This window comes from Chiloscyllium plagiosum, unplaced genomic scaffold (assembly GCF_037043375.1).
Source record: "Chiloscyllium plagiosum isolate Xiang-an unplaced genomic scaffold, Cpla_swu_hap1 HiC_scaffold_4, whole genome shotgun sequence".
Taxonomy (NCBI): domain Eukaryota; kingdom Metazoa; phylum Chordata; class Chondrichthyes; order Orectolobiformes; family Hemiscylliidae; genus Chiloscyllium; species Chiloscyllium plagiosum.
Window position 1 is genome coordinate 33,422,765 of NW_028270142.1, and position 18,001 is coordinate 33,440,765.

The 18,001-nt window shown below is 37.7% G+C and overlaps 1 protein-coding gene across 48 annotated transcripts in view; it reads right to left on the bottom strand.

The window, feature by feature from the left end:
- clasp2 (cytoplasmic linker associated protein 2) overlaps positions 1–18,001 on the bottom strand; it is a 328,546-nt gene that overhangs the window by 157,945 nt on the left and 152,600 nt on the right. For all 48 annotated transcript variants that reach the window (XM_087986123.1, XM_087986122.1, XM_087986097.1 and 45 more), the window contains 4 exons: positions 13,600–13,659; positions 11,367–11,444; positions 10,169–10,336; positions 2,126–2,175 (listed from right to left, as the gene is read on the bottom strand). In XM_087986123.1, the coding sequence (XP_087842249.1) occupies positions 2,126–2,175; positions 10,169–10,336; positions 11,367–11,444; positions 13,600–13,659 (356 nt within the window). The remainder of the gene's footprint in view (positions 1–2,125; positions 2,176–10,168; positions 10,337–11,366; positions 11,445–13,599; positions 13,660–18,001) is intronic.

The window sequence follows — 18,001 nt, forward strand, 5'->3', positions numbered from 1 at the left end:
GCTCGAAACCAGGTTTTTGGATTGTCACTCAGATTTGTAGTTCATGTGCTAGAGGCTACATATATTCAATAGAAACCTTGTCTATGTAGGAAAGAAATATGTTTCTGTATACATTTGATCCACTGCATCTCCATGCCAACCATAGCCCAAACAATCAGCACCCTCTTCTCATGTTATATAAATTGGTGTTCCCCTTCAATGTTTGGTTTCTTGACCCTAGCCAACATCCAGGCATATCGATCAACATGCTGATGCATGGCTTCTGCTCCTGAATGCAGGTGGTCTACATACAGCAGCAAGAAAATTTTGAGGAAACCTTGGCTCCAACTCGATAAGTGAAAGACAGAAAATTTCAACTTTGTGTCTCTTTTCCGTAATGTTTAAGTTCCACGCTACTATACCAAGCATTTACTTATCAATGTCTTCGATAATACATGAAAACCATATATTCAAGTATGATCACAGAAGAAATGGCGGAATATGAAGTAGTCCAGTTGGGAATTAAAAATTATCAGCATCAGTAGATCAAATGAATGGACGAAAATGTGGAATCCAGAGCATCTTATTCCCAGGTTGTTAATTTTGGAATAACGAATAATCGAAATGTAATCAGGTACAAAAATAATAAAAAGGATAATGGAATGTTAATGTTATAAAGGGTAAAATATAAAGGATAGGAAGTTTTGCCATAGTTAAATAAAGTCTTCTTGTGTCCTATTTCCAAGACTGCATACAATTCTGGGCACCACACGATTAAAAGAATATAGGGTCTTGGAAGGAATACACGGGAGATTCACGAGTGTTGATACAGCTCCAGAGGCTAAATTATGGTAAGTGCATATAAATAAGTTATTAACTTAATCTTATTCAAAAATGAACAAATTTTGATGACATCTTAAAGTTTGTAGTGATTTTATTGATCAAAACAGCAAAATGAATTCGCACTCCAAGAGTGGCAACAGAATAAGAGCTAAAGCAAAGTGGATTGTCTGAACAGATGATTTGATGCATGAACTATAAATAAAACTAAGAAACAAAGCAGTCTAAGTCCATTTTAAACAAAAAAATTGAGATGAGTAAAGTAACAAGGAAACAGTAGAACAAAACAAGAAAGAAATTAGGAAAATAAAAATGAGATTAAAGCAATAAAAGCAAAATCGTACTGTGTATAAAGGAACACAGTAAAAGATCTGGAAATAAAAAGAGAAAGATTCAATTTCTTTTTATGCCAATGATAGTTTGGTTTATTTTCACCAGAATAAATTAATGCAAAGTAGTTTTTGTATTGCAATACGGACCAGCAAAGTAATTCTGGCCAATGTATAACATACAATGACAAGAATGTCATTCTATCCAGTTAGGATGGAAGAGGTCAACTTTTTTAAGGGAAAAAAGTAAAAATGTTTTTGTTTATCCTTTCATGGATGTGGGTCTCGCTGTATGCTTCCTTTATCACCCTTGAACTGAATGGCTTGCTAATCCATTTGAGAGGATAGTTGAAAGGCAATAATATTGCCTGGAATCACAAGTGGCCTAAACAAAGTAAAGGACCTGAGTGAATGAGCGTGGTTTTTTTATGACAACTAAAGACAATTCCATGGTCACCATTCCTGAGACCACTTTCAATTCTAAATTTTATTAATGGAATTCAAATTCCACCAGCTGGTACAGTTTGGATTACCAGGCCAGTAATTTAGATTAGATTAGATTAGATTAGATTAGATTACATTACATTACAGTGTGGAAACAGGCCCTTCGGCCCAACAAGTCCACACCGACCCGCCGAAGCGCAACCCACCCATATCCCTACATTTACCCCTTACCTAACACTACGGGCAATTTAGCATGGCCAATTCACCTAACCTGCACATCTTTGGACTGTGGGAGGAAACCGGAGCACCCGGAGGAAACCCACGCAGACACGGGGAGAACGTGCAAACTCCACACAGTCAGTCGCCTGAGGCGGGAATTGAATCCAAGTCTCTGGCGCTGTGAGGCAGCAGTGCTAACCACTGTGCCACCGTGCCACCCACAATATTGCTATTGAGCAATCATCTCTGATTAAATATCGTCCAGCATCTATAGTTTACAATTTTAGTTCTGAATATTTAAACACAAAACTAACCTCTTGATGTACTTCCACCTGCGACTGACCATTTAGCAGGAAAGGCACGGCTGGAAAGAAAGCAAAATTGCTTACAACCCAGAGAAGAAATACAATGAATACAGACTAGTTGTCACATGCTCCTTTCATCACATAGTATGTTATTCCATTAAACACTTTCAAAAAAGAAATAACTCCCATTAGATTGTTGCTAAATTGTAACATAGTTGAAAAAGTTGAAATATATTTTGTTGAAATGCAATTTTAGGATTCCCACTTTTTAAAAAATTACTGAACAGCAGTTACTTGCTGGGATTGTGCAACTTACTCACACATAATAAGATAAAGATTTAGCACACTATTGGTGAATGTATCACTGTGCACTTTTATTTGAACAAATACACTACAAAACCAGACAAAAAAAATCCACATCTATACAGTTTCAAATTTTTATAATCTCTAAAGAGCTCAGGAAGTAGTCTTTACAAAATCAAAAACATGATTTGATTTTCATAAATTCAATAGACGTTTTTACTTTTCTCACCATCAATAATGAAACCAGTTCTGTCTGCCAATTAAAGTTAAATATCACAAAAATTATTAAAGTTTAAAAACAGCAAGTTTTTTTTAAAATAGAACACAAGAGTGCTTTCAAATCCTCCACAATTCAGATCTTACTAATACACTGTGTCCATGCTGGATAATTCTGTTAACATATGTTCAAATTGTACAATTGTCACTAAAAGCTCTTGCTATTTGCTGTAATATTTTTAGCTAGTCAAATTTTGAGATATTAAAAAATCTAATGAACAGAAATAGTTCATTCTGTCTCTAGACAGTTAATTAGATCAAGGTTGATCTATATCCCAATTCCATTTCCAGTATGTCTTATTTTCATATAGCTTGTTACTACCTAACAAAAGTCTGTTGTTCTCAGTTTTGAAAATGGATATTAATGAACATTTTAATGCTTTTGAAATAGGAGTTCCATATTTCTTTCACTTTTAACACGAGTATCTCCTGATTTCACTCGAATGGATTAACTCTTAATTTCTACATTGTGCTGTCTCCTTCTGGATTTCCTGATCAATGGAAATAGTTTATTCCTGTTTATTCCATTGAATTCCAACTATCATTTTAAAACTCTTGATCAGATTAGAGGACTTGACAGGGTAGAAATGGAAAGATTGTTTCCCCTTGTGGAGAGTCTAGGATCAGAAAGCATAATCTCAGAAAGAGGGTTTGCACATTTAAAAAAGACTTTCTTCTGTTGGAGGATTGTGAATCTGTGGAATTTCTTACCACAGAGGGCTGATGAGGCTGGGTCGTTAAGTATATTCATGAGAGAGACTGACAGATTTTTTTAAAATCAGGAAGAGAATTGAGAATTATTAGGGAAAAGGCAGGAAAGTAGAGTTGAGGATTATCAAAAAAGCCATGATCTCACTGAATCACAGAGCAGACTTGAGGGGCTGGATAGCCTACTTCTGCTTCTATATCTTCTGTCTTATCATTCCTTAACTTTCAGTGCCTGGACATGGAAACAAAATATACTGTTTTTGTTAATTACAATGTCATATGACAATGTGACACCAACAGAAAGCAGGTGGTGCAACTGGCCATATCATAGCGTATGAGTAATTCAACCCAGTTTTTGTTAAGTACAGTGTAGTATGGAGTATCTATGGTGTGCATTATCTGAACTCACAAGCATTAGTGCTGTACCTTGTCTGAACTCAACAACATGTAAAATTTCAAAGAGCAAAGTGCCATAATGTCTGAGCACTGACAAGATACAGCATTACATTCCTGGGTTTAAAAGATGCACAGTGCTAACATTCACCAAGTGTCAGTATTGGAGGTGGCAACATGCAGCCCTTACAGTTCAACAGCCAAACTAATTTAACACTAGCAGATAAATTACCACCAAAAACATGCATTGGTGGAATGATTTCCTCATTTTGTCCTTTATGATGAAGGACTCAGTTAGATTATGCTGAAATGTATTAATTTTGGCCCATTGATTACTCGTCAGATTGAAATTACTTGTACAATTTGTCAACGTATCAAAAGTAGAATTTGTAGAAAGGTGAGAATGAACACGAGATAAGAGGTTTTGATGAAAGGTCACAGACTTAAAAGATGAACTACTTCTTTTGTCACAGTTGCTGCCAGACCTACAAAGTATTTTCTGCATTTTCTGTTTTTATTTCAGGTTTCCAGTATATGGAGTGTTCTGTTTTTAGACATAACCTATGAAAGTTGTCGAGGCATATTCGTTTGTGACTTTCAAAAGAGAAATTTGTTAATAATTGTAGCCCCACTAGTGATCCCAGTAGCACGCCACGAGTTACAGGATTGCAACCTGAAAATGCCGCCCTTATCCCAAATCTCTGTCCTCCATTAGTTAGCCAAACCTCTATCAATGCTGGTATACTTCTCCCACCACCATGGGCACTTCCCATATTAAGTAGCCTAATGTTTTATACCTTATCAAATATCTAGATATTGTCCAGATGTTACTGCATTTGGAAAATACTGCTTCAGCATCTGAGGAGTCGTGAATGGTACTGAACATTGTACAACCAACGGTGAACATCCCTACTTCTGACCTTATGATAAAGGGAAGGTCATTGATGAGTCGGATGAAAATGGTTAGGCCTAGGACAGTGCCGTGGGGAACTCTGGGCCTTCAAGCCCTACCTTCTCCAGACGTTATGTCATAATATCTCTGAAGAGGTGGATTAGGAAAATACCTACCTGAGGAACTCCTGCAAAGATGCACTGGAGTTGAGGTAGCTGACCTTTGACAACCACAATCATCTTCCTTTGTGCCAGTTATGACTCCAACTAGTGGAGAGGCTTCCTGTGATTCCCATTGACCCCAGGTTTGCTGGGGATCTTTGATGCCACATGTAGTCAAACGTAGCCTTGATGTCAAGGGTATTTACTCTCGCCTCACCACTGGAACTCATCTCTTTTGTCAACATTTGAACCAAGACAACTATCGGATTTTGTAATAAGGTCAGGAGCTCAGTGGGCCTGTCAGAACCCAAATAGAATGTCAGTGAGCAAGTTATTGTTCGTAAGTGCTGTTTGATGGCACTGTCAATCATATTTTCCATCGTTTTACCAATGACCGAAACAGACTGATGGGGTGAAAACTGGCCGAATTGGATTTATCCTGCTCTTCACGTACTGAAATTACCTGTACAATTTTCCACATTGTTGGGTTGATGCCAGTGTTTTAACTGTCGTGCAGCAGCCTGGCTACAGATGTGGCATGTTCTGGAACACAAGTATTCAGTATTATTTTGCATTTTTAAACTTTTTTTGTATTATTGATTGAGGAAAAGGACTATTTTAAAGAAGAATAAGAATTGTGGATTGCTGTACTTTTTAAAAGAAAATTACTGACACTCATTCTGAGTGCTGCTTACACTGCTGCTTGTCAAAGCAGTGGGGGATGGATACTGCAGGCAGGTTGGCATTCGGGAATATGTACAAATTGAGAATTGGCCAGCAACAAGCAGCTAACTGGGTTGTCACATGTTGACAAGTTGTCCTTGACATACGTGTTTTACTTGCCAGCAATTAGATAATTGAACAGTTTGGGAGTGTGAACAATATGGCCTGAAGACTTCTGACCTCCAAAAGGTGGTGGTGCGTCTCACTCTCTCTCTCTCCTTCTACAGTAAAAGGTACCCAAAACCAAAAGAAAGCCAGTTTATTTTCAACGAGTAATTACCAGACTTTGCAATTTGTGAACTAGTCAGTCCGTCCCCCTGCAAGGATGTGCTAAGTAGTTTGTGAAGACAGACTGATGAACTGCATGTCTTGGCAATCAAAAGAACAATCCCAACAAACTCTGTGGACAGGGGCCAGTGAACTATCTTCCCAGTCATTCCAGAACACCTTTTTTGTCTGTCTGCATGTATGTGTACAGGGACTTTTATAAGGGGTCTAGAGTTATAACTAGTACAGTTATATATTGGCAGTTCACAGTTGTTTGCCTGTTGATAGAGTCTACTTATTTGTGACATAGGTCATTCTGTTATAACATGTTTCGTTAACATGAAGTCGCTATAACGTGATTGATAAAATGGGAATGCTGTTTCTGAAGTATGAACTTTTAAAACATGTTTGGCTGTTAAGTGATTACATCAGCAACTGAGTACTATTAAACACTGTTTTTAAAGCACGATTTTTCTGTAATGTGGGTTTATACAAAAGGCAACCATCACGTTATACAAGAACTACCCGTAAACAGTAATTCCAGTTAAGTGCAGAACCCTAGTCCATGCTTTCTAATAACCTGGGTATTTTTTTATAAAGTACATTGAGGAATTTTGCATGCTTTGATAAAATCTATTTTTGTGATGACTTTGGGAATATTGGAGCTTGACTTCCAGCACGCTTCCTAGGGAAGTATGACAAACTTGACAAAAAGACTAAACTAATGGCTTTGTAAATGAATGCAGATAGCATTTGCGGCTAAGCAAACAAATCAACAGTTCACACTGGATTTAGTGAAAATTATCTGGTAGCCATTATGAAGATGTAGTTGCATGATGACAAGAACAGAGTCCATAATATTGAATGGTATATGGCATTCAAAAACAATGGAAAGCTAGGCAAAGTTGGAGGGGTAGCACTATTCGTCAAGGATGGTATTTGTGCAATACTTGAAGATGACCATGGTTTCAGACATTGGGACATCGAAACATTTTGGGTGGAAAAAGAAATAGTAGGGAAAAGAACTCACTAGTAGTGGTGGTGTACAGACCCACTAACATTAGTATTAATGTTGGATGAAGTATAGAAAAAAAAATTGTCCCCTGGTGATAAAGAGGCGGAAATAAACAGTCACCTGGATGAGGCTTTCATAAAACACTTTCGATATAGTTTGTTAAAGCAGCAAGTTCTGGAACTGACCAGACAGTAGGTTATAACAGGCATGGTATTGTGTCGTGTGACAAGATTAATTAATGATCTTAGATTAAAGGCACTCTATGGGCAGCAAACACAATACGACTGAATTTTATATTCAGTTGAAAGGGAGAACAGTGGCTTTAAGGATAATGGTTTAAACTCGAAGAGGAACTACGGGGGTACAAAGCTGGGCTGCCTGAAGTGAATAGGCAAATAAGCCAGTGGATAAATCAACAGAGAAGCAGAAGCAGACATTTAAAGGAAAACACAATGGGTTGAATGGCTTTGTTCTTTCCTGTAACTTTGCTATGGTACTCAATAAGTACATGCTCAATGACAAAAAATAATTTGAAGGTGAGGACCTACCATCTGTGGTTAACTAAGTAAGTTGAGGAAAGTATCAAACTAAGGAAAAGACATATAATTGTGCAAGGTGGTAGCGAGTTGCTTTCTTAAACTGCTGCAGTCTGTGTGTGTGTCTCAACCCACAATGCTATTAGGGAGTGTGTTACAGGATTTTGACTCAGCAACACTGAAGGAATGGCAATAAAGGAATGTCAATATGTTTTCAAATCAGGATGGTGAGTGGCTTGGGGGGGACCTTGCAGGTGGTGATGTTCCCGTCTATCTTCTGCCCTTTCGCTTTTAGATGGAAATGGTTTTGAGTATGGATAACATGTTAATATGGATAAAAGATTAGTTACATTAAAGAGACAACTAGCTTTTTACTGGTGGCAGCATATGATGAATGGAGTCCCACATGATGAAATGCTATGACCTTACCACATTACAAATTATATCATCACTTAAATGAAGGGAGTGAAAATGTATTCGCTAAATTTGAAGATGATACAAAGACAGGCAGCAAAGTAAAGAAACAAATTGCAGGTGGGACAGATAGGCAGAGTAAGTGGGCAAACATCCAATAAATGGGAGTATATTGTGGAAGGGTGTGAAGTTGTTCACTTTGGCAGGAAAAATTAAGCACAAAGGTAAGGATGTTATGTTTCCGTTATATTAAGAGTTAGTGAGGCTACATTTCAAATACCATGTTTAGTTTTTGTCTCCAACCTTAAGAAAGAATATAAATGCAAGGTGATTCAGAAGAGGTTTTCTAGATGATGATACCTGGAACAACCTCTTATGAGTAAAGGTTGCACAGACTGAGCTAATTTTCATGTGTGTTTAGGAGAGTGAGTGGTGACTTGACTGAAATGTATAAGATCCTGACGTGTCATGACAAAGTCATTATGCAAAGGATGCTTCTCTTTTGGTTGAATCTGGAACTAGGGGGCACTATTTATTTTAAACAGCTTGCCCTTTCAGGGCACAGAGGAGTGGAATTTTTTTATAATTTACAAGGTTGTTTGACTTCGAACATTTTGGCTTAGATGGTGTTACAGGCAGAATTATTGTATATTTAGGGCCAAGGCAGACGGATTCCCTTGCCAATAAGAATCTACAGTCAGCAGGGAAAGACAGGAATGTTGAATTCAAGACATAAATAGATCAACCCTGACCTTACTGAGTGAAGAGACAGGTTTGAGCATCCAAATGGCCTACTTCAGTTCATAATTCATGTATTCCAGCCTCCTCAAATTCATAAAACGAGTTTTACATTCAGTAACAAATCGATGTCTGTACAATTACAAAAAAACCCATCTTGCTAAGCTTTGAGAAAAGGTCTCAATTTATATCGTAAAATTTTAAAAATGTAGATTCACTTCATTATTTTAGAATTGTGACCACTGGAAAAATAATAAAATCAGACCCAGTAGAATAGGGGTGCTTTGTTATTTGTTGATGGGATGGGTTTGTCATTAGCAAGGCCCAAATTTGTTGCCCATCTCTAATTTCTATTGAGAAGGTGGTCGAAGGCACACATACAGAGTTTGGAAGGGAAACGCAAATTTTTTAACCTAGTAGCAGTGAAGGAACAGTGATGTAGTTCAAATCAGGAATGTGTATAGTTCAGAGTATTTGCCAAAAAAAAAACTGAGACTTTGATAAATGTGAACTATTTTACATAGTCATGCAGCACAGAAACAGATTTCTCAGACCAACCAGTTCACGCTGACCATAATTCCAAACTAAACTAGTACTCCCTGCCTGCGCTGGCCCATATCCTTCCAAACATTTCTTATTCATGTAGTCATCCAAATGTCTTTTAAATGTTATAACTGTACCTGCATCTACCACTTCCGCTGGAAGTTCATTCCACATATGAACCACACACTGTGTAAAAAAGTTGCCTCTAATGTCTTTTTAAAATCTTTCTCCTCTCACCTTACAAATATGCCTCCTAGGCTTGAAAAGACACCTGCCATTCACCTTATATATACCCCTTATAATTTTATAAACTTCTATAAGGTCACTCCTCAACCTCCTATACACCAATGAAAAAAAGTCCCAGTCTATTCCAGCTTCTTCTTATAACGCTAATCCTCCATTCCCGGCAACATTTTTTCTTCAACGTTTAATTCTTGAAAATTCAGGACTTGTCAGTCTTAAATAATGATATTTACCCCATCCTCTGCCCTGTGACTTCGGCATTTTATCTATGATGCCCCTCCTGCCCTCACAGCAGATGCCTTTCAACTCTGCATGCTTACTTCAGTATTTTTCAAGCACCGTTATTGCACTGAGGAACATCTATCTCACCAGATGTGCATTTTTCTTTGTCCAACTCAGTAGTCAGTCTAGAAAGACAGAACCTCTCCCACAATGATGTTTCAGTTCCTCTGCACTCACTTTGGCCGTCTATAACCCTTCTACTCTTTCAATCTAATTATAGATGCTATAATTAAAAGATGCTATAACCGTCAATGAAAAAAATTCCAAATGATTTTTGTCCAGAACTTTCGTTTAAATTCTGTTTTGAACACATATTTCGCCACTATTGGGGTTCAATATAAAATTCAATTTGAGCCTGTAGGTGTCAGAGTTCCACTGACCACAGTTTCCAAGCAACAGCACAGAGGCAGGCCAGTAACATACTCAATCTGTCACCTTCACCAGTAACCTATCGACAATTAAATCTTCTGGAAGTAATTCATTATGAATAATAAAAGGATTCTGGGCTAGGCAGTTATTTATTATCTGGAAGATAATTTGAATATAATGCTTTCATACTTAAGGCTCTCTTGTGAGCTGGAAGAAGACCGATCCGAATGAGGAAGAGATGCAGCACTAGTGGAACTCTTCAGGTGAGCCTGAAAACTTTTTTGATAGGAAGGCTCCAACGAATTGTACAACGCATCAGCTTCTGCAGGAAAATGGTTTCGAAGACTCCAATAAGTTCTATGCAAAAAAAATTAAACATCACAAGTTTTAGTAGTTGGAAGGAACTTCTGGTGCTCATCTGTAAGCAATGTTAGATAGCCTCTAACTAACTAATTTCTGTGAAAAAAAAATCAAAGTCCAATATGAAAGCTACAAATAATCAAATACAAATACCTTATTACCTATTGCTCCAGCCAATAATTCTTTGAAAATGAACAGCCAGATTCTGATTTACATTATTACTTTGATTTACTTAATGTGTTAATAACTAAAAAATTTGTTAAACTTATATCTTTAATGGCAATTAAAGACTAGAATTCACTGAAAACCATGAAGTAAAATGAACTTATCCCCTTAATCCATTTTCTCCTGCTTTATGGTTTCAGTAGGTTTTCAGTATTGTTACACAGGCTCTGACAGCCCTACTGTACTTCACTCGAGTTGCCATTCGAGTGCATGAGTTAAGGCGACGTTTGACAAGCTGTTTGTTTATAATGAGAAAGCACAGCTGAGCTAACCATTGTTCTCAAAGAAATAAACCTTAACCTTTTTAAGCAAGAGACATTGCATAATAGAATCCTGGCTTAATTTTCTTCTCTTAAACTCAATGACTGAAGCTAATTGTAGTGCCCCAATTATTGCCTGAGTGAATTAACCCACATAGCAAGGATCTGGAAACAAAATTGAGGTTTTCAGTTTTGTATGAATTAGAACCACAATATTATATATTTTTTAAAAACCACGAATAGAACTTAATAATAACGTAAAAAGCAATCTCGGGGCAATAGTATAGCAAGAGGTTTTTAACCGAACAACTGTGTGTTCAATGTGCTGAATTGCAGTATATTAAACAGACTTATATTTGTTAAACCAAGTGTTTGTATGACTGAACATCATTGTTGATCATCGTTAGAGTTCTACTTTATAGTTACCTTCTCTGTGCATTACATAGGTACAAAGGATTAATCAATAAAGGACTGAATCTTAATCTGAAGCAAACTTATTGTCTTGTTTTGAAAATTTAATAAGCTACGCATTAGTTCCATACTTTCTAGCTTCCAGTCTTGCTTCTGCATCAGCGTCCGAAATGCCTTTCTTGATTGTCTCCACCAGAACAGTCACATGTCTAAGCAAAATACAGGAAATAATGATGCATCTGTTAGTATCTGAAACCAACAAATTGTGATCATTTCAATGCTTAAGTGTTAATACAAGGTAAAACCCATCTATTCTGATTGTATTGGCTAATTAACAAGTTTACCATCACAATATTGTTCCAAATGAATATTGTTTATTTTTCACAATCACTGATCACATTATTCACCATGCTGTCAATGTTGGAATCAAGCAAAGAAAGAGGGGAGAAAACAACCACCGTGGAACCCTGAAAAATCACCTGTGTGTGCCTCATCATACAACAGCACTAACAAAGATATGCAGTCAGAGTTGCCATGACTGAGATAATATACTGAACAGAAAATAATATGGGGAGCTCAAGAGATCATTTAACAAACAAAAATCACATTTCTGCAGGTAAAATTCATCTTTAAAGACAAACGGCTTTCTGATACAAACTGCAGTCACACAACCTGTTTATTTTTTCACAATCACTGATCAAATGCTGTGAATGCAGGAATCCGAGCTGAAAAAACCTAGCTGATTTCTTCAATAAGGTTCTATGTTTAGATTAGATTAGATTACATTACATTACATTACAGTGTGGAAACAGGCCCTTCGGCCCAACAAGTCCACACCGACCCGCCGAAGCGCAATCCACCCACACCCGTACATTTACCCCTTACCTAACACTGCGGGCAATTTAGCATGGCCAATTCACCTGACCTGCACATCTTTGGACTGTGGGAGGAAACCGGAGCACCCGGAGGAAACCCACGCAGACACAGGGAGAATGTGCAAACTCCACACAGTCAGTCGCCTGAGGCAGGAATTGAACCCGGGTCTCTGGCGCTGTGAGGCAGCAGTGCTAACCACTGTGCCACCCAAAACCTTTAAAACCTTTCTGTAGTAACTAAATTGGTAATAAGCATTGAAACTAGTATAACTAAATTTTTACTGAAATTAAATGGAGAAATATTTATAATGTTGAATTTCCATCTTTCAACTTTACTTGATATGCGTTCATCCTTTGCATTTTAACCAACTTTAGAAACTGTGGTAAAACCTCAGCCAAGTTTTATGCATTGGCCAATCAATTATTATATTCTGGATTAGTGATGCTGGAAGAGCACAGCAGTTCAGGCAGCATCCAAGGAGCAGCGAAATCGACGTTTCGGGCAAAAGCCCTTCATCAGGAATAAAGGCAGTAAGCCTGAAGCGTGGAGAGATAAGCTAGAAGAGGGTGGGGGTGGGGAGAAAGCAACATAGAATACAATGGGTGAGTGGGGGAGGGGATTATTATATATTGCACAGGAAATTAAAATAAAACAAGGGACCAGGGTTCATGTTCATTAGAAAAATGAGATTTTGAAGCATTGTAATAGATTGCCGAATGCTCATTAAATTGAGAATTCACTTTTGAGATGAACCTTAGATGCAACAACAAAGTATATAAATAGAAAATAAAATTATGTTTATGTACAAAATATTCAGTTAGATTATATAAATTGTTACAACCTTAACTCATGTTTAAGTCTGTTTGCAAATATCAGCACATCAGTATGGCATAGAATGATACCTTGACAAGACAAATACCTATCACCGAGAGATGGTCAAGTATTTCCAAAGCTGATCAAACTATACAAGTTTTGAAGTACATTTCTGTCAGACTAGGCCTACAAGTGGTGTGAACATCAAAATGAGAACAAGATCAACCTGCGTTCCCCCTCAATAATCACAAAAATGAGTTCAAATTCTATATGACCGCACTCCCTTTGCTGCAGGCTTTAGGAATTCAAGAGTGGATCACCATTATCATCTCAAAAACAATTAGGGATGCACAACAAACACTGGCTTTGCTGGCATAGTCGAGATCCCATGGGAAAGTTCACAGATGTCATAAAGCATGACACTGCTTTACTGAGTGTAGAGGTCCAAACATAATCAATTTTTTTTCTTACAATATTGAACACACCTATTATCTCTATGACACCTCATAATAATCATGATGTGTTTCCAAATAGAAGACACAAATAGTCTTGGAAAAAAGATACCCAAAGTATTAGAGTATTTATTACTTTCTTCCACACCTGACTTCTTATTCCTCCGCCACGTTATATAGATATACAAATGCCACTTTTTGAATTTCTTACATATGAACTCACCTTTCCAAGGAATGTGTTTGCCACTCCTGCAGCAACAAATCTAAAAATTCATAACAGCGTCTGAAAAAAATATGAAAAAGTTAGTCATGTACAAATGAAACCAACAAGAGTTTGTAAGCTGACCTCAAACTTTTGGTTGGAATTTTAGGACAACAAAAATTATTTGAGTGAAATAGATGCAGATAACATATATAGGTTAACATCTGGCCATTTTAATTACGTGCTAGATAAGTATACACATAGTCAATTGCTTGCAGGGATTCTGCTCACAAGTGTAGCAAAAGAAAACTTGAAATATGCCTATTCCTCAAGTTTTTCCAACATTCTGTTCTCATTCAAAAAACTCATGTGGTCTTTCAAACTATAATCTGTTTCCTTTCTTGCCTTACTGCAACAGTATAGACCAAAGTTAGCAAATATATTTGACTAATAGGTCACCCATTACATTGTTCTAAATAGTGTTAGGCAAAAAAAAGTGTATTTTAATGTCATTGCTATGCATTGCAGCCTAAGCTCACAGCAATTTGTTTTAATTAGGAAACCTTATTGAAAGAATACATCACAACAATCAAGTTTAATATTAAACTTTCTGGGCTTCAAGTAGAATCCTTTTCACACTCTGTATTTACTGAAAATACTTGTATTACTGAAATTACAAGTAACTTTGTTCATTCCTGGTCAAATATCTCCTGGCAGTTGTGAGGCACTTCTATGGTCAGAAATGAACATTTTCTCCTCTTGAACATCCCACCAGTGTTGTATATATGTAAATTTCTCTGCTACTCCTTATTTGTGTAATCTCAGTTTTTCTTTGAGATCAAATTTCCTTGCTTCCTCTTCTTTCTGGAATGGAGGTTTCTCTTTAAATTTTGTTTTGCTTACAGTTTTCAAAAAGCAATGTTTTCCTGCTCATTTACTCTCTGAAATTCGCTTTTCCTTCCATTTGAAATCAGAATTCAAATTTTCACACTACTTTCCTTCTACTCTCTTTGGAAATTCAGGTTTTCATTTGATTTCTCTTTCTTTTCTGCTCTTCTGCTGTCAAATTCAGTTGTTTTATTTGCAACTGAATTCGAGTTAACTCGAACTGTGTGCAATCTGGATTATTTTGCTGTTGCTCCAGTTTCATACGTAGGTCTAATATCTCAACAATTTCTATCTTTTCAGTTGCCACATTTCAACATAATTTTTAGTTTTCTGCCATGGCCTTTAAGTTGATCTTTGTTAACTGTTGCATGTCATTCACAGACAGATACTCTATTCCAAGAAACATTTAAGCAATAGACATAACTATATTAACGTTTCAACAAATACAATAAAACCAAACGTGAAATCTTGTTTATTTAAATGCTGACAAATTCCAGTGTACATGATACCTGACTGTGGTTTTGCATCCTTCAAAATACAATTTCCATAGAGGCTGATAACAAATACAAAATGTATGAATTCTCAGTGACTTTTCTAAATCTCGCAAGACAAGATTTTAATTTTTTTGAGAACATTATTGTAACAAACAAAGGAAAACTAACATGGACTAAGCACTATTTTAAACAGGGAACTAAAACAATAAGCTACAGAAAATCCACCAGCTAACATTGAACAGAACCAAAAGTGCCTGGACACAGTTATACTTTACGTCCTGCTCTCTGCAGAATTGTAGGTTTTACGATAACTAGTCCAAGGTCACTCCCAGCTGGGAACAGGGATAGGCTTTTGAAATGTGGACACCATATTTCATATCTGGAAACAGAAACAGAGAGCAACTAGGGCTATGGCTAGAGTACACATACAAAAACAGCTATTCTGGGTAATCCAAGATGGAGGACAGGAATACTTTCTGGCTGGAAGAGCTGCTCCTTTTTTTGAGGTATTTTAGGTGTTGGAGGTGATTTCCTCAAATTCCAGGAGCAGCAATTACTGTTTTATATGCTGTTGCATTGTTTTGGAACCTTGGAAAAAAAAAGTCCAACAACAACAATTTGAAAGGGAGAAGAGCAGACAAAGGAAGCACATGGTGAGGACAGTGCAAGAGAGAGAGAGAGACAGAGAGAGAGAGAGAGAGAGAGAAAACCTGCACAGTTACCGCCTTTGCTGTTTGAATTCATGTATCGCTGGACATCGGAGTGCATCTGGGAAAATTAACAAACAGTGAAATTCACAACTAATCTTGGAGGAACTGTTGGGCGAAGTTCACAGCACAGAATCAGATAAGTTAATTGTTGTTTTAAGTCTGTCCAAGATAAAGGCTGCAGTAGTTAGTATAGTGGATTCTTTCTTGATTATATGTTTTTGGAGATAAGTGTCTTGATTAAACTTAAAATTTAAGCCATAGCTATTAATTTAATCTGGGGCAGTGTTTGTAGAGGAAGAAGACAGTGTTATTTTCTGGGTCTGTAGATTGTGAAGAAGCAAAAATGGCCTTTGCAGTGATATCTACTTCTTGTCAGATATGGGAGTTTAAAGAGAGTTTAAGAGTTACTGCAGATTATATCTGCCATAAATGCTGTTGGATGCGAATCTTATCAGATTGAGTGGATCAGTTGGAGAGACAGAAAGAAGCGATGAGGAATTTGCAACAGCAACAGTATGTGATGGATGGCAGTTACAGGAAGGGGGAAAAGTCACAGATACAGTCACATAGATGGGTTAATTGCAGGAAGGGTGAGAGAGGTCGGCACCGAGGGCAAGAGTCTTTTGTGGATATACCCATTTCAAACAGGTATGCTGTTTTGGAAAATGTAGGGGGTGATGGATTCTCAGGGGAACGTAGCACAAACAGCCAAGTTTCTGGTATTGAGATTGGCTCTAATGCAACAGTGGGTACGTCGGCTTCCAAGGGATCAATTGTGTTCGGGGATTTTCTAGTCAGAGGTACAGACAGACGTTTCTGTGGCCAGCAGAGAAAAAGCAGAATGGTGTGTTGTTTCCCTGGTGCCAGGATCAAAGATGTTTCAGAGAGGGTGCAGAATGTTCTCACGGGGAAGAGGGGCTAGCAGGAGGTCACTGTCCACACTGGAACCAACAACATTGGAAGGGAAAAAGTTGAGACTCTGAAGGGAGATTACAGAGAATTAGGCAGAAATTTAAAAAGGACGCCCTCAAGGGTAGTAATATCTGGATTACTCCCAGTGCTACGAGCTAGTGAGGGCAGGAATAGGAGGATAGAGCAGATGAATACATGGCTGAGGAGCTGGTGTATGGGAGAAGGATTCACATTTTTGGATCATTGGAATCTCTTTTGGGGTAGAAGTGACCTGTACAAGAAGGACGGATTGCATCTAAATTGGAAGGGGACTAATATACTGGCAGGGAAATTTGCTAGAACTGTTTGGGAGGATTTAAACTAGTAAGGTGGGGGTGTGGGACCAAGGGAGATACTGAGGAAAGAGATCGATCTGAGACGGGTACAGCTTAGAACAGAAGTGAGTCAAACAGTCCGGGTAGGCAGGGACAAGGTAGGACTAATAAATTAAACTGCATTTATTTCAATGCAAGGGGCCTAACAGGGAAGGCAGATGAACTCAGGGCATGGTTAGGAACATGGGACTGGGATATTATAGCAATTATGGAAACATGGCTCAGGGATGGGCAGGACTGGCAGCTGAATGTTCCAGGATACAAATGCTACAGGAAGGATAGAAAGGGAGGAAAGAGAGGAGGGGGAATGGCATTTTTGATAAGGGATAGCATTATAGTTGTACTGAGGGAGGATATTCCTGGAAATACATCCAGGGAAGTTATTTGGGTGGAACTGAGAAATAAGAAAGGGATGATCACCTTATTGGGATTGTATTATACACCCCTCAATAATCAGAGGGAAATTGAGAAACAAACTTGTAAGGAGATCTCAGCTATCTGTAAGAATAATAGGGGATTTTAACTTTCCAAACATTGAATGGGACTGCCATAGTGTTAAAGGTTTAGATGTAGATGACTTTCTTAAGTGTGTACAAGACAATTTTCTCATTCAGTAGGTGGATGTACCTGCTAGAGAAGGTGCAAAACTTGACCTACTCTTGGGAAATAAGGCAGGGCAGGTGACTGTGTCAGTGGGGGAGCACTTTGGTGCCAGCGACCATAATTCTATTTGTTTCAAAATAGTGATGAAAAAGGATAGACCAGATCTAAAAGTTGAAGTTCTAAATTGGAGAAAGGCCAATTTTGACGGTATTAGGCAAGAACTTGCGAAAGCTGATTGGAGGCAGATGTTCTCAGGGAAAGGGACGGCAAGAAAATGGGAAGCCTTCAGAAATGAGATAACAAGAATCCAGAGAAAGTACATTCCTGTTAGAGTGAAAGGGAAGACTGGTAGGTATAGGGAATACTGGATGACTAAAGAAATTGAGGGTTTGGTTAAGAAAAAGAAGGAAGCATATGTTAGGTATAGACAGGATAGATCGAG